This window comes from Labrus mixtus, chromosome 4 (genome assembly GCF_963584025.1).
Source record: "Labrus mixtus chromosome 4, fLabMix1.1, whole genome shotgun sequence".
NCBI lineage: Eukaryota > Metazoa > Chordata > Actinopteri > Labriformes > Labridae > Labrus > Labrus mixtus.
In genome coordinates, this window is record NC_083615.1 from 5,322,383 (window position 1) to 5,345,526 (window position 23,144).

The 23,144-nt window shown below is 39.9% G+C and overlaps 3 protein-coding genes across 8 annotated transcripts; 1 reads left to right on the plus strand and 2 right to left on the minus strand.

Moving 5' to 3' along the window:
* The first annotated feature begins 2,217 nt into the window (after window positions 1-2,217).
* On the plus strand, window positions 2,218-10,866 carry LOC132972461 (cadherin-related family member 5). Of its 4 annotated transcripts, XM_061035313.1 has the most exons (17): window positions 2,218-2,491; window positions 3,094-3,220; window positions 3,306-3,520; window positions 4,493-4,549; window positions 4,672-4,764; window positions 4,865-4,951; window positions 5,034-5,153; window positions 5,263-5,433; window positions 6,156-6,246; window positions 6,326-6,432; window positions 6,547-6,747; window positions 6,866-6,997; window positions 7,519-7,597; window positions 7,710-7,900; window positions 8,000-8,020; window positions 8,656-9,583; window positions 9,695-10,866. In XM_061035313.1, exons 2-17 carry the CDS (start codon window positions 3,130-3,132, stop codon window positions 9,751-9,753), a joined length of 2,643 nt encoding a protein of 880 aa, XP_060891296.1. In that variant the 5' UTR covers window positions 2,218-2,491; window positions 3,094-3,129; the 3' UTR covers window positions 9,754-10,866. The 4 variants fall into 4 exon arrangements, with proteins under 4 accessions (XP_060891296.1, XP_060891293.1, XP_060891294.1 ...); XM_061035310.1 differs by having other exon boundaries at window positions 8,656-10,866; XM_061035311.1 differs by having other exon boundaries at window positions 5,034-5,144; window positions 8,656-10,866.
* A 1,707-nt stretch (window positions 10,867-12,573) lies between these two features.
* On the minus strand, window positions 12,574-17,259 carry calub (calumenin b). Of its 3 annotated transcripts, none has more exons than XM_061035315.1 (8): window positions 17,179-17,259; window positions 17,015-17,096; window positions 15,495-15,736; window positions 15,170-15,363; window positions 14,880-15,046; window positions 14,720-14,780; window positions 14,332-14,531; window positions 12,574-13,803 (listed from the first exon to the last, which is right to left on the minus strand). In XM_061035315.1, the coding sequence occupies exons 3-8, from the start codon at window positions 15,713-15,715 to the stop codon at window positions 13,699-13,701; spliced, it is 948 nt and encodes a 315-aa protein (XP_060891298.1). In that variant the 5' UTR covers window positions 15,716-15,736; window positions 17,015-17,096; window positions 17,179-17,259; the 3' UTR covers window positions 12,574-13,698. The 3 variants fall into 3 exon arrangements, with proteins under 3 accessions (XP_060891298.1, XP_060891299.1, XP_060891300.1); XM_061035316.1 differs by having other exon boundaries at window positions 17,035-17,096; window positions 17,179-17,233; XM_061035317.1 differs by lacking the exon at window positions 17,015-17,096 and having other exon boundaries at window positions 17,179-17,242.
* A 410-nt stretch (window positions 17,260-17,669) lies between these two features.
* gtf3c6 (general transcription factor IIIC, polypeptide 6, alpha) lies at window positions 17,670-21,240 on the minus strand. The gene is made up of 6 exons (XM_061035318.1): window positions 21,072-21,240; window positions 20,735-20,815; window positions 20,533-20,596; window positions 18,661-18,705; window positions 18,470-18,577; window positions 17,670-18,310 (listed from the first exon to the last, which is right to left on the minus strand). The coding sequence occupies exons 1-6, from the start codon at window positions 21,093-21,095 to the stop codon at window positions 18,252-18,254; spliced, it is 381 nt and encodes a 126-aa protein (XP_060891301.1). The 5' UTR covers window positions 21,096-21,240; the 3' UTR covers window positions 17,670-18,251.
* Between the last annotated feature and the right edge of the window lie 1,904 nt (window positions 21,241-23,144).

Sequence of the window (23,144 nt, forward strand, 5' to 3'; positions counted from 1 at the left end):
GTTGTATCCCACTGTGCTCGGCCCTCCCTAAATCTGTATCCCCAACTCTGGCTCTTTTTTCTCTGTAATGTTGTTTTCCTTCTCATCTCTGCTCTGTTTATTATCTCAGAGACGCTCTAGTCAAGGACTTAAACACTCTCCTGTCTTGCCAGAGTATTTTTAGTGGCGATGGTAGGGCACCCAGGTGTTTTCAATTGATGCAAAAAAGAACTGGAGATTCCCCTCGTATCTGTTGAAGGAGGTTTAAGTGAGAACCATGAGTTTGATTTTAACTGAGATCTTACCAACATCTTGCCACATACCAAACAAAACCTCATCCATGACTCATGCCACTTAGTCTGCAATAGTTGCAATTAAAAAGTTTCCCCACAGGACCATGCTTTCTTTGCTTCGCTGGGTTTTCAACATAAACTCATCCCTTTATGGCAATTCCAGACTGAGAGGGCTGATAGAAGGCTACTGCTTTATCACTGCTATGCTTGGAACACCAAACAGAAACAAATGAGCCATTTTTATGGGCCTTTTCATTTAGGAAGAAGAAGATTTCTGTAACACACAGTCAACATTTGTTCCAGCATGCTCAGGACAAAATTCTGCAACGTAGAACAAAACGTATAGCTACAACCATTCAAGCGTTCAATGAGGCCTCTGGCACACCAAAGTTGCTCAATGCCAATGTTTGGCATGACAATCTGCTCAAAAAGACACCGCTTATTACAGTAACCATGATCAGGATATAAACATGTGCTAAACTAAACAAACAACCGCAAGCAGCTAAGGGTTATTAGTTTGAATGTAATCAAAAACCTGTGTTGGAACACATGTGGTGCGTCATAAAAAAAATCAAAGGATTATCCAATACATTACAGTTCATCATGAGGGACTTATGAAGGTCTTTACCAAATTTCACGGGGATTTAGCCATAATTTGTTGACATATCACTCCAACCCATATATGTTGGTGCTGAGAGAGAAATTCAGAAGATCACTAATGTCATGGATTCATCCTCTGTGCAAAGTTTAATTTTCATCAAACAAATAGTTTATGAGATATTCCCATCCGGACAAAAGTTGTAGACCCAACTATCCAACAAACAAGATATTAAGATGCAAAGCTTTTAGTGTCTCGCAGCACAAATGCATGATTTGTTGAGTGATTTAAGATATCGTGCAAAACCTCCCCTCGCCCATTGTTTATATTTGTGTTGCATGTCGTAGGCATGTAGTGTAAAAGTTGAATGAAAATGATATGATATTTCACAGCCTGTGTAACTGAACAGCAAAGTTTGATCTACCTTCTGACCTGCTTCTGCACCTCAACCAACTTCCTCTTTATTTATCCACATCTCTGCTGACATCCAGTGGTCACACCCAGGCACAGCAAATTCAACAAGTCCACTACTGTCAACGTAGGCCTCTTATGGCATCAAAAAAATCATGAAAAAACACAAGATTCATAAAATCAGAACTCTAAATGCCGCATGACAAAAACATTGAAACAGAAAAATATGATCTGAGATGGAGACTGGCAATCTTCATTCTCCAAACACTGCTGCTCCCTCTGCACCTTTCAAACAATGGAAACCCCTCACATGCCTGTCCTGACCGCAACATCTCCTTAGACGACAACCTTCATCATGGGAGACATGTGCTGACACACGCCTGTAAATATGTATTTGTGTGTGGCTATGCATGCTGGGACAAGTGTGAAAAGGGAATGTGGGTTAATCTGAACAGCCATGTTTGATAGCTTATCTCTTGTCAGGATCCATAAGAGGATGAACAAATCCAACGGGCACAGACTGTGTTACACAATTACAATTCTCGGGGTTATTTTTAGCAAGTTCTTATCAATGCAATTAAAATAATACAATACAATTAATACAATTTAAATACATTAATACGTTCTCATTTCAAGATCGATATTTACAAAAGGAAAAAATATTTCCTGTCACGCTTTGTAAGATAGAAACTACATTTTAAACAAGAGCTGCCTGTACACTGACTGTTGAGCTTCAATTGCATGTTGAGCTGTTTATGAAGGCCAAGATCTCTGGGTGCCAGACAAATCTCTTAAATTCACTTGTGACCCGTCCCTTACCTCACTGACAATCTAATCTGATTGGCTCAGTCTTTGTCCCCGACCAGGTAAGCCCCGCCCCCCAGGCTTTAGCTTCTGGGGTTGACATTTATCCTAGGATACACACCATAAGCTGTTGTCTGCTGGATAATGTATGTAGGCGTTGTTCAGTGTGTGTGTTAGTGTGTGTGTGTGTGTGTGTGTGTGTGTGTGGGGTTGTTTGCATGTGTGTGTGTGTGTATGTACTGTATCGATTGATGTCACTTGGATTTTGCCTGAAAGTCTCAGTCTGTCTTTCCAAGAGGGGTTCAGAGGCTTCCGAGGACTTTAGGAATCAGAAATGCTGCTTCCATCACAGGTCAGGATGATATGGAGGCTGACAGACGAGCAGCAGAGGATTTGACAGCATCAGGTCAGTCCAATGAGCGACAGATGATAGGTTGTCTGTGTTTATATCCATGATTACTTAATGTGTGTGAAAGCTTAAGTCTGTTTAATTACCATTCATTTGAAGCTACATAGGAGTTCTCGCTTCGCTGTTGTGATTTTTTGTACTCATTCATGAATGCTGCTTGTTGGGAATCGAACTTCAGGTGTTGTCAGGTGTTATGGGAAGATTATTAAGGAATGCTGAATCTTTTCCATACTGAAACAAGTACATTCTGTTGTTAAAATAGTTTCCTTTTTTTAGGCAGAGAAAGGTTCAAAGAAAAGTCATAACAAGGAAAAATAGAGAGAATAAGGATAGCATGTCTACACTTCAGTGTTCTACTTCAGAATGGGAAGCGCAAGGCAGAAACCCACTTAAAGGGGATTTGATGGCATTATACGAAAAGGTCAGTGAGTGTGTGTTGCCCTCTTTGTTCATTAGAAGAGGGTCTTAGCCTGATGGTGACTCTTTAGACATATTAAAGGGCACACACAGAGTAAAGTTAGGTCCGGTTCATGTTAAAGGGGAAAAGGATGACCGCGCTCAGTTACCTGCGGTTGTTTTTTTTCTCTCTCTTCACTTAGTAAGATCTGTTTCCTGAGGCCTCACTGAGCCCAGGGATGGCCTCCATCCAAATGAAAAGGAGTTTGTTTCAGGCCGAGTGTCTAGTCTGCGCACTTTTGATGATGCTATGCTTGCGCCCAGCAACAGGTACGGCCACATCACAGATCACATTAGAGGTCTTGGCCAGAATAAAAGGGTTTCTGACACTCTGCTTTTGTGTTTGCATTGACAGGAATGTCAGGGTGGGGTGGCTGTTTGGATGGCCAGGATGTATTTGCAACAGTCAGAGAAAACAGCTTTTGGGGGGAGGTTGTCACTGAGCTCATGGCAGACACCAGGATGGACGGTGTTCACTGGAGGCTGGAGGGAAAGGATGCCAATTGGTTCTTCTTGGACGAGAGATATATCCGGCTCAACACATCAGCTGACAAAATCCTGGACAGGGAGGTAAAGAGGCAACTTGACCCGAGTGTCGGGGCTTTCTTATCATCAGACAGCCATGAACACAATGCAAAGGATTACGGATTGATTATCCCATTAGCCTGGAAGAATGCTTGTAATTGTGTGGGGGTGTAATAAAGAAGTTGTGTCTAAGTTTAGAACAAACTATCAGAGCTTGGACCAGAGCAACCTCATTCTTGGACGGAACACAATCTCTCTTACCGTCATCCTCTTCCCTGCCAGCTGTCTTACATCATGGCAGCTGTTACAGGGTCAACAAGATTAGAAGTCTCTCTCTCCCTCTGTCAGTCCCTTTACTTCTGTCATGCTATCCTTGAAAAATAAAACATAGACTCAACAAAATTACTACATTTTTAAAGTTAAGACATCTCATTTTTCAGTTGTATTCTTTGTATGTGACAGAAAGGGCGGGTGTGTAGAATTCAACTTATTCTACATACATTCAAAAGCAAAAAATTCAGCGTGCGTGGCTGCCTCCCTCCTTCTAGAAATGCAACTGATTAAACATATACATATCTTTGTTGAAAGCAAAGAAAAACATCATATTTTAAGGACAGGATTTTTTGGAAAGTTTCTATATTTTGTGGCACAAACAATCTTAAGTAGAAGATTCTTATCATAGTTTCTATTTCATAATATTGTAAATATACAGGACATTAAGTAAGGCAAGTGAAGGTTAACAATAACACTTATGTGGTGCAGTCAACTGGGTATAATAAATACATAAGAATAAATGGAATAGCTTGAATGTATGTCCTTTTCTACATAAATGTGGAATACCTTTCTCTTCATGAAAATACTGCCATTAGTCTGCACAAGACATTTCAAGTTTTGGTATAACAACATTTAAGCCTGTGATGATGATTATATTAAAATGTTGTATCACACTGAATAAAGTTGTCTTTTTTTTGTATCTGTAATCATGTTTTCTTCTCCCTTTGATATCCTGTTGCACAGGTCCAGGGTCCCTTTCTAACAGCTGAGCTGTCCTGTTATGAGGAGGACATATTTCAGGTTTACAATTCCCCTTATTTTACACACAAGTCCTGAATGTGTCATGCTGCATTCAAATCAATGTGTGTTTGCTTGTGTGTGTGTGTGTGTGTGTGTGTGTGTGTTGTTTGCTGCTATTTCAGAGTGTGTACAGGATCATGGTGGAGATTCTCAATGAGAACGACAATGCCCCTGTGTTTGCAGCAAACAGTATACACTCTCTTACTATCAGTGAGGTATGGAGTTACCACTAACACAACCACATAAATCAAGCACACATCAAATATTCACGATTCCACTTCAAAGGTGTTTCTCTGCCACCTGTGTGTTGTCCAGCTGACTCCAGTGAACACTGTGGTCTTCACTGTCCTGGCCACAGACGCAGATAACGACAAGATCATTTACTCCATCGATCAGACCTCAGTAGGTTCAACTCTTTCAACGTGAAAACAAATACAAACACCAAAAGGCATCATTTAATTTTTTTTAAATTTATTTTTTGAAGCCCGATGCGGACTACTTCAAGGTCATTCTCCCCAACAGCGGAGAGGTGATCCTGTCCAAGCCTCTGGACTACGAGACCATAACCACGCTCACTGTCACTATCCACGCCTCGGTAAGCCAAGTACGACAAATCTCTTCCACGCTCACTTTTCAATTCTCAAATCTTGACATGTTACTGTACTTCAAACTTGCTTTACCTATTTAATATCCCTTGGAAACATTTGACTCAGGAAATGAACACCGCCGAGCACTTCAGCACCAGCACCAACATCACCATCTTCGTCCTGGATGGAGATGACCAGTATCCCCAGTTCCTGCCCTGCATGCTCCTCCTTCAGAACGAGACCAATCGTGTCTGTACTAGCCCTGTGTACGCCGTCAACGTCACAGAGGGGGAAGAGGTCAGTCGCTAAAATGCATACGTCACCATTATTATATAGAAATGTTGACTAATGAATTCTACACATCCAATGAATGGATTTTCTTTTCTTAACCACAGATAGTGATATATCTATTTATCGATCTATCGGTCTATAAGTGGATTGTTGTGTATTTTCATTGTTCTTCCCCAAAGGCGTCAAATACGTATCGTAACATACCGTATTACGTGCTTGAGTCTAAGACAAATTTCCCAAGGGACAAAGCAAGTTTATCGTATTGTATCGTAACGTATCGTAGCATATCGTATCGTGCTGTATCCTACCGTATCATATCCTAATACACAGTATTAAGCAATATTGTATCATATTGTATCGTGTAGATAGCCTTTATTTTAAGAAAATTAATTCTGCACTATCACTCATGTAGCTGGTTCCCAAGTCATCCTGACCTCCTCGGCCCACCGTTAATAATTCAACTTGTCAGTGATTGGATGTCACTCTAGAAGCACATTTTTATAACATATACCAGTGTAAGATTTACTATTACTCTCATTTACACAGCACATTTTCTGCTGTTAAGTTTTACCATGCGATTTGGCATTTTGAAAATGCCCTTTTAAGGTTAAAAACTTTCATTGAAAGGACAAAGCATCATCCTTTTATTTAAATCCTGAGCTCTTCAGTGGGTATTGTTTGAGAAGTACTGTGGATGTGTAATCTGTGAACGTTATATTGTGTTGCAGGACATTGCGCTGGACTTTTCTCCTGGTCCCATACATGCAGTGGATGGAGACAGAGGACTTAACTCTCGAGTCAGCTATGCTATTGTCTCAGGTACAAAACACCCTAATGCAAGTTCAAAAGTAATGTGGATAAAGAAGTGCATCTGTAACTGTGTTTGTGTCCATGCCAGGAGATGATGACGGACATTTCCTGATCGACAGAGAGACAGGAGAAGTAAAGCTGGTTCATGGAGTGACAGACAGACTCACAATGCCATTGGTGCATCTACAGGTCATGGTAAGCGTCACGTTCTTGGTTTTAGCAGAAGATTTAAAAGATGTTCTCTGTTTCTGTCAAATATAGATCTGCTTTTTTTTTTTTTTTTTGTCTTTTTGTCTGTCTTGCATCCAGGCTTATCAAGACGACGACCCAAGGAAGTATTCTCTTGCTTCAGTGTTGGTCCGATTTGTGGCTCTAAACCAGTTTCCTCCTGAGTTTGAAATGGCTGAATATCAAGGCTTTGTAACGGGAGGAAAGAGCCCCGTCTCTCTCGTCAACACCTACGGCAACAGAGCGTTGATGTTGCATGTTCACGATCAAGACTTTAACCATGTAATGAGCTTCACAAACACATTATGTAAACACCAACAAAGAGAAAATGCGGAATGCATTACTGAATTTGATTTACATTGATACCCATCACCTCACTTTTCTTTCTCCATGCTGATAGGGTTTTAATCCCATGATATACTACACCTTCAGTCCTAAATCCAAACACACAGACATCTACAGAATCACACAGGAGGGTCTTCTGATCGCCTGGACAGATCATCTCCAACCACAAGAGAAACATGTCCTAGAGGTGAGAATCAGTGAAAGACGAGTTTTAGCATTTAACCACATGAGTAAAAAAAGGAACACTTTGGAAACTTGACATTATGTTTGCTAAACATTGTTCAGGGCACTTTCTAGTTGATCAAAATGGCAAAAGCACAAAATTGACCGGCCGAGACACAATTATATACTTTTGACATATGTGAACCTAAATTTCAGGTGAGTACTATAATATTAAAACAATGAAGAAGAAAATCAGTTAACAAGGGTCACTTAGGTAATTTCTAACTTTTGTGAGCATTTTGAGTTTGAAGGTTGATATGAAATTAAATCAATTGGCTGAAGTGTTGAAATAAATCAGTATATAAGGGATATTTAATGAGCATTAAGTAAAAACCAAATAACATTTACATCAAGCGGTGCTAGTAATCAGTGAAGCCAGTGTACTGTACCTTTATTCCAACACTTCTGTCTTTCATCAAAATGTCACAACAACTGGACAAATATAAGATGGCGACGATGTGATAAAATAATCTAACTTCTTTTTAGGTGATAGCTGTTGACCAGGAATCAGGTGATGTCACTTTTGCCACTGTAGTGGTGAAGGTGTTATCTGACGGACAACAAAGTAAGCACACGCTCACATTTATCACAAACTTACAAACTTACGTTAACCACGGGTAAATGATGAGCCACGCAGACTGAAACAACACCTCTGTGTGTCTCTTTCTACACTACAGTCCCTTATGGTGCACTGGTGGATGAGCAGCTGACAGGGTGCACTGTGGGTAAAGCATTGTTTCTGAGCATGGTGTTCATGTGTGTATTTGGAAGCATATTTTATATGGTCATATGGCTGAGGAGGAGACACAAAGGACAGCTGGATCCACTGGAGAGAGGCTGTGTTGCTCAGGGGAAACACCCCAACGTGGTGAGTTCTTAAACCTCTACAATCTAGGGAAAAAAAAAACTTTTCCTGGATTTGTTGGTGAGCTTTTTAGAATATTATTCACGGCATATCATCCCACAGAGTTTACGCTGGTTCCAGCTGGTGAGTTGTTCCTTCATTGTTGAGGCTAGTAGGCCAACTCGTCCGTGTCCAAAATGTACGACCTCTCCCTTATTTAACTAGTTATACCATTTTATTTGGTATTCCATGAAGATGTATGTGTGCCCTTTCACTTAGTAACCTTTCATTTTTATTCTACATTTTCCATTTCAAATTCGTTTATTTTCAACTTATTAGTTTATTAGTTAATGTCTTGTGTTGATCCCACAAGTCCTACTAAAGATTTTCTCAAAACAAGGTCTAACTTACGCACTGTTCCAAAAGCTTTCGTCTATACATTTTTCGCCGTTTTTCTCAGCTAACAGAGTTTCTCACATGTCTTTAAGTTGATTCACTTGCTGTGTTCTCTTAAGTATTTTATTTCATGTGACAATAAATAAATAAACAATCTACCCGACAAGTACGTTGCTCTATCCAACAAAGAAGTGGCCAAAAGCTTTAGAAGAAACAAGTTAGCTAGACCTTGTCATCTGTATTAAACCACTCACTCTTACTGACTAAACGTTAGACTTCCTGGTTGTTAAAAAGCCACTTGCCTCTTCTGGATAAGTTATGAGTGGTTGTTTTTTTTTTTTTTTTTACTAAATGTTGACACAATGACTGTGGTTCCTCTACAGTTGAGTCACCGTAGCTCCATGCAGCAAATGGAGGAAGACCCCATCAGCAGTGAAGAGTTAGGGACCTGCAATCCGTCCTTCAGCTTCCCAGATAACTCCAGCGTCTACACTCACCAAGACCTCCCTTCCTGCCAAGGAGCTGCTTCGACAAGACTGCCAGTTGCATCGGACACCAGCTTCATCCCCATTGAACCTTTGAATAGCCCTGTGATCGTCAATAATAGTGTTTGTACACCGACCAAAAGCTCCTGCAGTTCACCCATATTTGATCTCGCAATTGCAAGTGTGAGCCCCATCCTCTTTACTCGGGAAGCGGCTCCATCCAAAGAAAACCTTGTATCAGCCACAGATACATCCCCTGAACCTACCGAGGAGCTACCAAACACAAGACCTAGCTCCGCAACCCACGACGCCACTAGCCCTCCCCCTTTCACCTTTTCTGATTCACAAACAACACAAATGACCTCCAATGACAACGACCCCACTGAACCTGTAACCAGCCCGTCCTCTCAGACCAGCATTCCTTACAGCCATGCTCGAATTGCTTCCGCAGAAATAGACAAACCTATCCGCAAACCTCGTGTGAAGACCCCGCCGTACTCACCTTTGCTGTCCTCGCCCTGCTCTAAGCAAACAAGCAACCCCCCACCCACCCCAGAGGTTGCACCTGTAAAAGCCAAGCTTGTACATTTAGATAGCTCGCCCCTCCACACGCCCCCAGAGTCACCAGAGCGAACAAGTACGGGTCAAAGCGCAGAAGTCAGCGAACCCTGCACATCACTGGACACACCAGAACACCACGGCGCAGCTGCAAACGCCGGTAGTCCGTCTGAGGACAGAAGGCCCTTCGAAAACATGCAGGTCAGCCTCATGACGAGGACGGACGACGGTGTTCCGAGAGAGGACGATGCGGGCAAGAACAGTGACGGTGACGATGACGATGAGTTAGAGTCAGACGAAGAAGAACTTCTGAGAGTGATGGCTCGCTGTAATCCAATTTTTATCACATTCAGTAAGTGACGTCACTATGATATCGCAGGCACTGAGAATGACGGGGTGGACGGCACAGGATGGAGGAGGTATGGTGAAGACGGATGACAGCGGACACGTCAAGAAAGAAACACCAACAAGGTTCTACTGTACTGCGGGAACCTCAGAGGACAGCATATGTCCACAAGATATGCAGCACATGGACCACAGAGGAGAAGACACGCACACATTATGTTATTACTCTGTATAATGTATATGTAACATAAACATTTAACGACACACATTATAAGGTTTAATGTTCTTCGATATAAACGATATAGTTCAGCAAGAGGACAGGACATTTAATCCACTGTTTTAAAAAAAAGAGATCTGTAGATAATGAATATATTTTCAAGGATACAATACACGCATTCTGTGCAAGTCTAGTACAAGTAAACAAACCTGAAAGAATCAGTCATGATTTATATTGTCTGCAAATGTTTACGAATAATACAACATTGTGTTTGTGTTTTTAAAAGGTAAATCCACATACAATCGCATATTGTAGGAAAATGTTTCTCTGCTGCTCTATGAAAAAAAAAAATCACAGATCATCCATCATAAGCAGTTTAGTGCCCTGTGAGGTTACATGTGGATTTGCCTTGTTTAAAGGCTTTATATGCGATTTTTTCACATTTAAATATAAATCAAGTATCTCCTCTGAAAATAACTCTGTGAGTCATGACTGTCTACAATGGGTGTAACACCCGAGTCCCACTGTCTGTGATGTTTTCAGAGTTTTCAGAGTCCTATCTTCAGTTTGTTTACATCGCCAGGACGGCCGGCTGACTCCTCCCCTCGCGAATAAAAGTTGTTTAATTGAGGGACTAGAGAAAAGAAGAATAACATACTGTACTCACTGCTTAACTGTGTTTCTAGATCACGCTCATTTCAGGTAAATTTACATGCAGTGTGAAGATACGAGCATAATAAAGATCGCTAGCATTAGCATGCTAACACAACAATCCAGCGCGAGTTGTTTTGGTTTCATGCTGGTGCTCAAGGGCGACATCTGCTGGATCAAAAAATATATATTTACGCATATAAAGCCTTTAATAGCTGCAGGTATGTACAAAACTCTCACATATAGTGTTCAGCAGCATTTGTTATTTTGTTATGCCTACTCTTCAAGCTGCCTCTGTTTTTCCTTTGAAAATTAAAATTTCTGTCCAACTTAAAAAACGACCTAAGACTAGTTATTAAAGCTAAATTATGAATGGATACAGTGTTATGGGGCAGGGTGATACTGTTCTGCATTAACACAGAGAGAGGAGTTTATAATTACTAAATAAAATTTAAAAAAAAGGGTAAGGATTAAATGTGATTGGGGTTTCTGAAATTGTTTGGGCAGGTTAGGGTTGAGAGATTATTTTAGACAGGGACTCTTTCCCCGCCCAAATATTTGATCAGGATCCCAAACATAACATGATATAACATCTCACCCATCTGTTCCATCAACATCCACTAAGATAGGGCTGGGGAAAGGGAATCTATTGGCCATGATGAAAGCCACTGTTTGAAAAAGCAACTGCTAGGAGATGTGACCAGAAGGTTGTTAGTGACGTTCATTTGTGAAACCTTAGAACCTGTTGGTAGAAAATAATGTTTTTCAAGCCTTGCCCAGGTACCTCCAGAAGCAGCGGACAGTTATTGGCGGCCTTGGTTTCGACTCTGACGTACAGCACCTTCACAGCAAGCATGTAAATGTCTCCCGATGTCTCTCCTTATCCACTTTCCTGACTTTAAAACAAAGGCCAGGTTTCAAAAGGCGGTAAAGTCGCTTGGAGCACAATCTGAATGTCAAAACGCTAATATGTTCACAATGACTTAGTAATATGTTGATGTTTAGGAGGTAGACTAAGCTACATCTGTTAGCATGCTAACAAAGTAAAGCTGAAGCTAATGATGGGTTTTTTTTTAGTCATCAAACCAAAGCAGTGGATTAAAACCTAGCCTGGTGGTTCTGCTCAAAGCTAAAGTGAGAACAGTTCACCCTGAAAGTCTGTGAGAGAACAAGGAAGAGGAATAAAGAAGAAAAGGAGAAAACACTAAACTGATATGTTGACAACCAGAGGCCGATGAGAGAGGGAATCTTCCATGCATGATGTAACACCAAGAAACTGTTGCGGTTTGTTTTTGTTCATTTTTGGCAACCAAACTACTCGCCTAGGATTTGAAAGAGACGACAGTTTTCACAAGAATGATATGTTCATGTTTACGTTGCACAGGAACTAAACGGTGGTCTGCTGGACGGACAAACTTCTCCTTTGTCAAAGTGCAGCACAGAACAGAACGGGCAGCTTGTTAATGTGCTTGTCCTATTTGCAATCCTTAATGTTCAGTGGGTCAATTAAATTAATCAAATTCTATTCTATTTATTCACCACCTGAAGTGTAACCCACTTTGTCTCTGCCCTTGTTCACAGTTTAAATTTAGAGGAATAGTCTGTAACACTGTCGAGTGAAAGATTCTTGTCAAATCATTTGCCCAATACTTGGGCATGTGTTCAGATTATCAAAGGTTTAATGAGGAGAAATATACCTGATATGTATGAGATAGCGAGACACAACTAGAACTTTAAACTAAGTATTTAGCAGTCAATCAATTTATTTATGTAGTGCTAAACCTTAGTGCTTATGAAATATGTAAATGTCTTTACTCTGGTCAGTTTGGAATGGAAATATTTCTTCTGAAAGAGATGGTGAGAGTAAAGGGGCCTAAAACAACAATCCAGAGTTCACTGGGTCATCAGCATGGAGGAAAACAGGAAACAGAGCATTTCCTTTAGAGGACCAAAGTTTGGGCAAAAAGAGAATCATTATATGGACTTGTAATGAGAAACAAGGTCTTTTTGAAAAGCAGTGTAAATACTACAGACAACTTAAAAAGTTCCAATGTATTTGTTTTTTTTATTGAGACATTCTCAATCACAAAAAAACTGGAGCTGATTGTTAGAGTGCTCTGTTTGCAGACCAACAACTTATTTACAGTAAAGTCACAAGTCAAAGGGTTGTTGCTGCAGTGAGCCTTGTTGTAAAAAAAACAATATCTTATACATAACAGTATACTGTAAAAAATCATCAACAGTGGTTATAAATGGTGGAAGTGATATAACAAGTATAACAAATTTAGGAGGAAAAGTGAAGGGAAAAAAACTTTTTTTTTTTTTTTCAAACTGCTCAAAAAACAGGACAAATTCAGGAAAATCCAACAAATATTCAAGAATTACTTCCAAAATAGAAACCCACTCAACAAGTGATGTGTTCACACACACACACACAGACACGCACTATTGGGTGATGAGAAGGACATTGCATCCATCAGTCTCTAAATTCATCTCGATTCCTTCAACTCAACTGTAACTTGGACGCTTTTTTTTGGACCAGATAAGCGAATTAGTGTGGTCCCACAAATGACACTGTATTGCACTAGTCTGAATAGTCTTCATTGTCACTGGACTTTAACACTTCCTCCTCATACCAAACATTCTACAATCCAGCAAAACCACTTTTTTTTTCTCTTAAAAAAGACAACAGAGTACAATTAAATCAGCAACTAATGTTTGGGTTGGAGTAGGGGGTTTACTCTTTGCAGTCCTGTGCATCACAAAAAGAAATGGTAAGATAAATTAATATGCATACTGCCTTAACTTGTTCTATTATGGGTTTGGAACAAAACATGGCTATTTCATAACACCCTCCTTTCAGAGGAAGATAAATGTAGTCTAACACTGTTTATCCTTACCCGATAAAAAGGCAAGAATAGTGTGAGCAAAGGATGGCAATATGTTCCACTCTTACACACGTGAGCACGAGGGCGTACTGGTCGAGCGTGTTCACGTTTACTGAGAGTTATCCTGTGTACAATGGAGACACACTAAAAAAAAAAAATCAAATAAATTATTGTCCGTGGCGTTGGATTAGAGTGACTCATCTCGCTTGGAATATTTCATCCACTGTCAAAGCAGTAAGGTGTTTCGCAAGACGAGCACAGAGTCTCTGGAGCGGGCGGCTGTTAGAACTCGTCGTGTCGAGTCAGAGCCTCGCCAAAGTCAGTAGCCTGGCTGCCCACGAACAGGTCGTACTTGTCCACAATTTCTGCTTTGGTGAGACGGCCATCCTAAAAGAGAAGAAGAACAACATGTTTTTTTTTTTTTTAAATCAACACATGGGTGTACTTCATGTTGGTTTACTCTAGGTATGTTGTATGATTTGAACTTGTTCCACTGGCTGCAGACAATAGGATGTTTTTATTTTTCACAATAAAATTTCACATAATAAACACAATGCAGCTTTGGCAGAGATGGAATTAGGTCAGGTCTTCCTTTACGAGGTATTCGACAGACTTACCGATGAACCACAGTGAAAAAAGTGAGAGCAAGTCAATGTTGTTTATGTTGTGTCTGCAGGTATGTAAAGGCAAACCTTTAAAGCAAACATATTCTCATAAACTTTGTAATAATATTTTTATAAATGTATTATTATATAACCCTCCTGCAACGTCAAGTCAAACTGACTCATGTGTACTTACTGTTTAAATAAACACTACCAAACATTATTCACACGGTGCTGCTTCCCAGAAGTATTTGGTGAAGCGAGGCAGGAAGTGAAATTTACAAAAATATTATCCAGCATTAACACTACATACTTGGTCTGTGTCTGACTCGTAGACCAGATGCTTGGCCTCGGCATCAGCATGGTCGTAGTCACTGGGCAGGATCCAGTCTCTGGTTTCCTCCTTGTCCATTTTCCCGTCTTTGTTTTTGTCTCTGAACTCAGTAAACTGTTCCCTCTCTGTCTTCACCCACTCGGGTTCTGTGGCGTCTCCCTCCTGATTGTACATGTCACCTAAGGGATTGAGAAATGTGAACAGGCCGAGTAAGAGATAAGATGTTACAACACGTTAAAAGAGCTTATCACATAACGGTTCCTCAGAATATTTCCAATAGTCATTGTGACTTGCACTTTTGACTTCTTCACTTTCTTTCAGTCCTGGTGATAATGATGATAATGCATGACAGGTTGTTAAAACTCACCTATGTATTCGTTTAAATCTATCAAACCGTCTCCATTCTTGTCAATGTCTTCCATAGTCTCCTGTTGAAGGAAAAGACAAGAAAGTGAGAATGAGAAGAAAATTGTAAATTTTAGTGATTTAACACCCGTGTGTGAGCGAGTGTGTGTTTTGTCACTTACCAGCACTACGATGTCTTTCATGTGGTCGTACTCCTCGGGGTGAAGGAAGGCTGTGAACTCCTCCTTGTCGGCTTTTAAGTCCTTGTCTTGGTCTGCCATTTTGAACCTCCTCTCATCACGGGCCATCATCTGCCTGTAGCTGAAGCCGTCGTCTGGGTCGGGGTCGTCTGAAAGTAGGACGACACGGCTTTTGTGGATTGCGCGCTTTCAAGAGCAAAGTGAATTTTACGTCGCTTTCTTTAAGGTACGATATAAAAAATGACGTTTTGAGCTCAATTAAGCAGTCGTACCTAGGATGTAGCCATATGTGGCGTTCTTGTACTCTTCCCAGGACACCAGATTGTCCCCATTGAGATCGTGACTTTTCCACTGTCGATCCACGTCATCGTAGATCCACCTCTTCTGAGCGTGCTTGATCCACTTCTTCATCTCCTCGACCGTCACATAGCCGTCCTTATCGTCATCTATACGTTCAACCAGCATGCTGGAGAGACAGATGTAGGTCATTCCAACAAGCTGAAGAACTCTATCACCAATATGAATGCAAAAAAAAAAAAAACGTGGCAATTGCGTTGCTATTGACTTCACACAACCTCCCCCTGACGTGTGTCTTACCCGAGCCTCTCCTTGCTCTCCTCCGGCGTCAGCTGGTCGAAGGTCTTGGCCTCGTCTTGACCCAGAAAGGCTTCGTGGTCGTAGTCGAAATTATCCGCGTCATCGTGCTCTCTGTTGCTGAGGGGTTCGTCGTGGTGAACGCGTTCCTTCTTCTCTGTGGGTTTGCTGGTGGCATAAACCACACAGAGAGCGAAGCACATGACGAGTGGACGCAGCTCCATCGTGCGTTTGATCAACGCCACCTGGACAGAGGGTACAAAGAAGACAGCAAAACATATATATGGTTAATGCATTATAGTGAAAAGCATGCTGGTGGCGCAGTGGTTAGAGCGCGCGCCCCATGTAATCGAGGCTGTAGTCCTCCAGGCGGGCGGCCCGGGTTCAAATCCGACCTGTGGCTCATTTCCCGCATGTTCTGATCGTTTTCTCCTTGATTTCTAACTCTATCCACTGTCCTATCTCTCAAATAAAGGCAAAAATGCCCAAAAATAAATCTTTAAAAAAAAGCATGCATGTATACAGGGTCAATTTTCTTGTCAGTTCAGATCACAGCTTTCCCCTTACTCAGTTATGCACACATGAGTATGACCTAAGCTACAAAAGGTGAATTGGCAAAATGTTTTCGTTGATGAATATTAAATCTATTATACTTCATTCAAATGGGGGTGGTACAGTGGGTTAGTGCGCGCGCCCCATGTACGGAGACTACAGTCCCCAAAGCGGGGGGCCCGGGTTCAACTCCAGCCTGTGGCTCCTTTCCCTACTCTCTCTCCCCCATTTTTTCTAACCCTATCCACTGTCCTATCTCTCAAATAAAGGCACAAAAAGCCCCAAAAATAAATCTTAAAAAAAAAAAAAAAAAAAAAGCATGCATGTATACAGGGCAAATTTTCTTGTCGGTTCAGATCACAGCTTTCCCCTTACTCAGTTATGCACACACATGAGTATGACTCACAGGTCAGGAAAATACTTAAACTACAAAAGGTGAATTGGCAAAACGTTTTCGTTGATGAATATTAAATCTATTATACTTCATTCAAATGGCAAACCATAATGTTTATGAAGACGCTGCTTTAAGGTAACACAACAAGGGGTTTCCTACTCTCATTACATCATTACATCATGTTTTGGTTGGGTTTAGTCTGTTTAAGATAAGTATAGGATACAGTTCAATCTAATCCCAGTGACACAAAACAGAAAGTGTTTAGAAATCATTCGCCAGCTTTTTTTTTTTTTTTTTTAACAGATAGTAAATGACTGAAAAGCAGTGTTAAAAATGCAGCTGTGAGAGTGAAAACAAGAGATTATTATAACCTGTTTTCTAATCTGTGTTCACTGGTTTGTTTGAGTCTGACACCTCTGCTCTCACTTTCTCATCTCTCCACATATTAAAACTTTTCCATCCACTTTGCATTACAATTCAAAACATGATAAAAGTAGGTGACTAAGCCCACTAAATAAAAGTTACAATTCAATGCAGATTCAAGGTTTTGGTTGTAACCCCAGTCTGGCTAACATACCGTCAGTTTAATTGGCTGACCTGCAGGTTTTCTCGTCCACTTCAGATGAATTCACCTCCGTTTGTTGTTTCCTACGCTGCGTCTTTGTGGTAAATAGTTAAAAGAGGTTTTTAAAAAAGGCTCTATTTATTCATTTACACCGATACATTATGAAGAGAACTCACCGGTGACTTCGGGGGAAGTTATTCGATGTGGTGTAAAACCCTCCCCACGGAAACACACCCATGCACTTCCTGTGCCAGATCTACAACTCACCAATCAGGCGCCGGGAAGGCAAGTGCGATGTCGCTCGCTGATTGGTCCACTTCAAGAGGACATAGATGATTGGATTGGCCGAGAACCGCCACGTCCTCAAAGTCACCAAAAGATTCGTTCATTCACTAAAACTGTTTTCAAAGTGATTGCAACAGGTAGGCAACTTCGACTGAGTGGATTTTTATTATTCAAGTGTATAAATAAAAACAAGATCAGCTGCAATATAAATGCAGTTTATTAATAAAACTTAAAGTTCTTGAAACCTGCAAGAGACGAAAAACAACAACGTTTTTTACCAAATGAAAACAAAACAAACCTCTTTTACTTGGTGACTTGACCCGTAAATAAGTTCTGATGAGGACATTTCTCAAAATACAAACCAAAAGAAAATAAAAACATGTTAAATAAATGTTTTAATAAAGACGTTTTCAGTGCTGAAACACGCCATCACAAATCAGGTATTCCTATTTAAGTCACATTTAAATTCCCTTCAGGTAGCACATTTCTACTTCACTCTGCCCCTCAAGCAGATTTGTCAAGTTAAATATTTTCCATAATGAAGGGAAACAAAAATGATGACATCTTAGAAACATGACAGTAACCCCTCATAGTTGGACAACAGTGTGTGAACTTAGATCATGATTTTTAAAAGCCTGTTTTTACTTTGCTGTAGCCTACATACCATGTACTGTTTCTACAATATACTATATTCAATGATTTTAAGGGTTATTAAAGATGCATTACATGGTTCATGGAAAGGATTATGTTATCAGAGCAATCCTGAAACTAATACAAATGATGATGTGTACAAATCCAACATTCATTAGATTGCCTGTTTCACATATAATGTCTCTAACAGCCTCAGAAATGCTGTTTCCTCTTCACCTGGATAGGGGATGCATGTAAAGACAAGGCTCTACATTTCAGCTCTCCACCTGGTTTCCAAAGTCTTGTTTGCCATAGCTTCTTCAGTCTCTTCTTGTTAGTTGGAATGTTCTTTTTGACAGGTTGCATCCTCCCTGTCCCCACCATCACCGCCTCCTGATGGGACACAGCGGAAAAGCTTTTTCAAGTTTTTAACAACATTATGAAAGACTTGTCTAGCTGCATGATTAAAGTCAAAGAAGACAAAAAAAAACAAGCTACACTAAACTGATTAAATAGTATTAGGCGGTGTTGATTGTGTCTGTTCTGACTGACCTGAGCTCGTTTCAACCTCCTTCTTCTCGGTGAGGAAGACTCGTTGCATCATCAGCTTCTTCACGGTGTGGCACATGTACTTGAGCTCTGGTCCGCTGTCTGCTTGTCCTGCACAGCCAACAAAATTGACAATTAACAAAGATCCAGGAATTAAACTGACACGAGTAAAAACAGAATATGGCGAACCTCACCTTTCTGCGGTCCCTCCTCAAACAGAACACAAGACCCCAACGTGTCTTTGGAGAGTGAAGAAAAGGTAAAGTTTATAACTGCTGTTATGCATACGAGTTCATTGAAGCTGGCTTCACAAGCACCACTATGACCAGTGGCGGTTCTAGACCACTTTTACTGAGGGGGCCAAACTGGGGCCAGTTGTTTTGTCAGAGGGGAACATTAAACCCAGGTGAAAAATGGACAAAGATGACCGCTTTAACATATAAATTATGCCAGATAATAGTGCACATCATTAAATACCATGATTTACATTTGTTTCAGTGAATATCACAGTCGATTGTGAGTCCGGTTGTTGACTCAAATACTGTTTATGTGTTTTGAGGGGGGCGCTTCCTTTAGAAGGGGTGGCCACAGGGGGGGACCAAGCTCAGTGTTACAGGGGCACTGGCCCCTGTTGGCCCCTGCCTAGATAGATAGATAGATAGAATCTTTATTATCATTGTATACAAGGACACAACGAAACTTCATTGGCAGCAATCCTAAAACAGCAGCGTTTACAAAAACAACAACAAAAATATATTTGTGGTGATATGAGAGAGAAGTGTGTAAAAAGTGGCCAGAGCAGTTGCTGTTCAGTGAATGAATGATAATAATGATAATAAATAAACAGACAGTTGTGGTGACTGAAATAATATATACAGTTATTATTTTGCAGTGACTGATTAATTAAACAAATATAAATATAGAGATAAAGTGCAAATAAGTGAAGTTATGGTGCAGTGACAGAGTATATACAGTTATTATTGTGCAGTGACTGGATGAGTAAATAAACAGTTTTAGTGCAATGAATGAATAAATAAATAGACAGTTAAAGTTAAAGTGCAGTGACTGAGTAAATAAATAGACAATTATAAAGCAGTGAATTACAAAGTTATTGCACAAGTAATATTGAACGTTTAGCAGCGGTTGGGTAATAGATAGAACCGCCCATGACTATGACTGATCACGCCTTTTTTCTATTCTATTCCTTCAATTTACAAATAAAGTGTTAGTAATGCTGTTGACTACGACGGAGGATTAGGGCCACGTTCATTTTTTTTTTTAAATTTAGAGATTAAATTAACGAGTTCGAGACCAGCCTGCGCAAAAATGATGAAAGTAGAAGTCTTAAAGTCTTTAAAGAATAAAGGAATAAAGTGGTTATTTTAGTCTGTATCAGAAGAGCAGCAGCATCCTGTTCTCAAATGACAAACGTGGAGCATCTTGTCCTAAAGGTTTCACTAATAAGGAAATAGGATACTTCCTTGTGTAGTCGGTAAAAACAGTTCAAGAGAAGTTTTCACTTCAACTTGTAAGACCTTGTTTATCAGTAAAATGATGAACAGGACACAAACTGTCTCTGCACATGAGACACTTTAACAAGGCAGACCGATAACAGACACAAATAGTTGTGTTGGAGCTTTACTTGTGCAGATATGAGACTACACGTGCTTTTGACACATCATCATCATCTTCACATTGTCATAAAATATCAGCACCCTGAAAAGATTCTGCAAGAAACTGAAGAAAGAACCACACTGACTGGGAGGAAGTTGTCTGCAGAGGAAAATACTTTAAGAGTTCTACTTTCATCATGTGCGCAGGCCGGTCTCGAATTTGTTAATTTACGACTTTATTCTCGTAAATTTACAAGTTTAATCTCGAAATAAAAATATATATTATTTTTTTAACGTGGCCCTAATCCTCCGTCGTAGTTGACACTGTGATCATCAGACTTTTGAGGATGTTGTTTGCACTATTTGTTATTGCATTATGAAGAAGGGAAAGGAGGAAAGTGCTTGTTTTTTTTTTTTTGGTTGGGCTTTAAGCTTTCCCCTTTTTGTCATTACCTTCATATTCTCCTGCAAACACATATTGTCCAACCTGGATCATGGGCTTCTCACTGTCTATATCCTTAAACACACAGACAGAAGAGATTATACACTGAAGATGGAAAAAATAAAAAAAAGGTGAAGACTGCAGTGAGTCAGGCTTTTTCACTTCTTTTTTTTTTTTTTTTTTACCAGACAGCATCAACCACTAAAAACTCACCAGTATCTTACAAGTGCCACGAGTCTTTGTCAAAAAGTCATTGTCGATTATACCAGAAAGTTCCACCACGACGAGCTGCTCCTGAACACAACACAACAACATGTTTATTAAGGTGCAGACATGTGTGCACAGAGATAACGAGCAAGCTGCTTACAAAATGTGCCACATGCTTTCACGTTAAGAACCTTAAAATAAACCAAACTCAAGCGTTTTAGCACTGTTAAGTTAAAAACAATAACAAAGACTGAAGTTAAACACATCGTATTTTAGTTATTCAATGTGTCCCCGAAGCTAAAAACGTAAAACATGTTTTATACGTTCTGCTGATGTTTCATACCTCCTCTTCCCATTCATCCTCCATATTGACAATCCGTGAATAAAAAGGGAAACCGGCAAATAAAAACTCATGCTATATTTGTGTAATTGTTTGTCATCTCTCATCAGTTGTTTCCCCAAACAGTGCTTTCAGAACTTCCGCGAAACTACGGTGCCCGGTAAGCCTTTTTCTTTGTGTCCATGCTGCCTTTGCATCTTTTTATTCAGTTACGGGTATTGACCATAGAGGGGCGCTGTTGCTCAGTTTTTACGGCATGTTGTGTATCAAACCGTTTGGGAGGAGGAGGAGGGGGATAGAAGCAGAATGAATATAAATTCTCCCTTCATCTATCTGACTGTCTGTCGACCTGTGTGCACTCTACTTAAGGTGGATGATGATTGGATGTAGATATTGGATACATGTAGACTAACTCATCTACATCTAACATTAATGGTTTTAATGTTCTCCTGCAGCAGGGCATAGCTAAAGTGATGATAGGAGGTGAGATGAAATGAGATGATACACTTTTATTGATCCCCAAGGAGACATGTAGACCTATATGTCAAAAGGCTGAGGTGAGTGGCAACAAAAAAATAAAAATAAATAAAAGAACAGACACACACATATCATATAACATATCCAAAAACACAAAAGAAACAGTCTCAAGCAGGAGGCCAGAAAGGGATCACAATAAAACAATTTGAAATCAAAGTGTGCAATGTGCAAAAAATATTAAGCGTTTAACTGGACGGTGTAGCTTTAGGTAATGGGGGGAGAATTTTTAATGTTTTGGTATTCAGCTGGTTGTTTTTTTTTTTATTGAAAAGTATTTGTAGGTCTTTATCACTTAGCATGGGGGTCTACCAGTGCTTGACAATGCCTTTTTCCAACACAAATCAAAGCCAAAATGTAAAGTTTTTCAATACAAAATAATTTGTACCCTTAAAGTTGTAAGTTAAATTCTATATTAAATATATTAATATATAAAAATCCCTAAAAACTCACCTTTTCATCACCGCCTACAACCACTGACTCTCATCCTGTTCCCTTTACACGACTTCCATGTTGTATTGTTCTCTTAGTTTTTGCTTTTTTTGTTGTTTCCTGTCAAAGCATCTTTGAGTATTTAGAAAAGCGCTATATAAATCTAATTTATTATTATTATTATTATTATTATTATTAATAAAATAAAATTTAGAATTTCATGCGCGTTCATTTATGAACTGAAGATATTCTGATGAACTAAAGAGGTTTCATGAGTGTTAGTTAGTGGTTGGGATTTTTTGGGGGGATTTTTTGTATAATACACTTTTAGTGAACGAAGCGATTGCAAAATTCAATCAGAAAATTGTAATCACGCAATATCCAAACAACCACATACTGCAGCTATTCTTCAATAAAATAATGAATCCTCTTTGTTGAGTGTCATTTATTCCAACATCAATTTCTTTAGATTTTTTTTTGTCTCAGCTGATTGTATGAACTGCTCATCCTTTTATTGAGGTATTACCGTATATGTTCATCAGACATTTATAAAACAATATATGGACTGAAGGATGATGTGTGTTCAGAAGTTCTGGTAAATATACTCATTGGTCTGAAGATGTCTTTTTTTTTTTCCTGATGCCTACCTTTTTTACGGGGGGGTCAGAGGTCAGGGTCAGCTGAGGGGCAGCACACCTCAGGCCGTCTGAAGCGACGAGGGTTTTTCTCACGGAGTCCTCCACATCCTACTGGCCAGTTGCGGAAATCAAGACAGCTCATCAAACTAATATGAAGTTAATAAGAGAAATGTATGGATGTGTGCAGATCTAAGGTAAACTAATAGGTATTGCTTGTGTTACTGTTATTATTTTACAGTAAATCATCAGGAAATGTAGCATTTTGTTAGACGTGGAGCCATGGAGCCTTTCCATAAACATCGAGATTGAATAACTAACTGATGTACATATTTTTGTAAATTGCTGTTTGACAAAGTTCAATGTGGTGCTGAACAGTTACAGAGCAGTCCTCAGGTTTAGTCTTTGACAGAAGAGATTTACTGTAGACATCACTAAGCTCTTGTCAAACACCTCACTTTCTTCCTTATGAATC

Excerpts from the sequence above, each read along its gene's own strand:
- LOC132972461 (XM_061035310.1), top strand. The coding sequence starts at position 3,130 with ATGGCCTCCATCCAAATGAAAAGGAGTTTGTTTCAGGCCGAGTGTCTA. Across the intron at positions 3,221-3,305 it reads ATGCTTGCGCCCAGCAACAG|GAATGTCAGGGTGGGGTGGC; the intron begins GTACGGCCACAT and ends TTGCATTGACAG. Across the intron at positions 5,434-6,155 it reads ACGTCACAGAGGGGGAAGAG|GACATTGCGCTGGACTTTTC; the intron begins GTCAGTCGCTAA and ends ATTGTGTTGCAG.
- calub (XM_061035315.1), bottom strand. The coding sequence starts at position 15,715 with ATGGAGCTGCGTCCACTCGTCATGTGCTTCGCTCTCTGTGTGGTTTAT. Across the intron at positions 15,364-15,494 it reads GAGAGCAAGGAGAGGCTCGG|CATGCTGGTTGAACGTATAG; the intron begins GTAAGACACACG and ends CTGTCTCTCCAG. Across the intron at positions 15,047-15,169 it reads CACATATGGCTACATCCTAG|ACGACCCCGACCCAGACGAC; the intron begins GTACGACTGCTT and ends TCCTACTTTCAG.
- gtf3c6 (XM_061035318.1), bottom strand. The coding sequence starts at position 21,095 with ATGGAGGATGAATGGGAAGAGGAG. Across the intron at positions 18,578-18,660 it reads TGAGGAGGGACCGCAGAAAG|GACAAGCAGACAGCGGACCA; the intron begins GTGAGGTTCGCC and ends TTGGCTGTGCAG. Across the intron at positions 18,311-18,469 it reads GGAGGTTGAAACGAGCTCAG|GAGGCGGTGATGGTGGGGAC; the intron begins GTCAGTCAGAAC and ends GTGTCCCATCAG.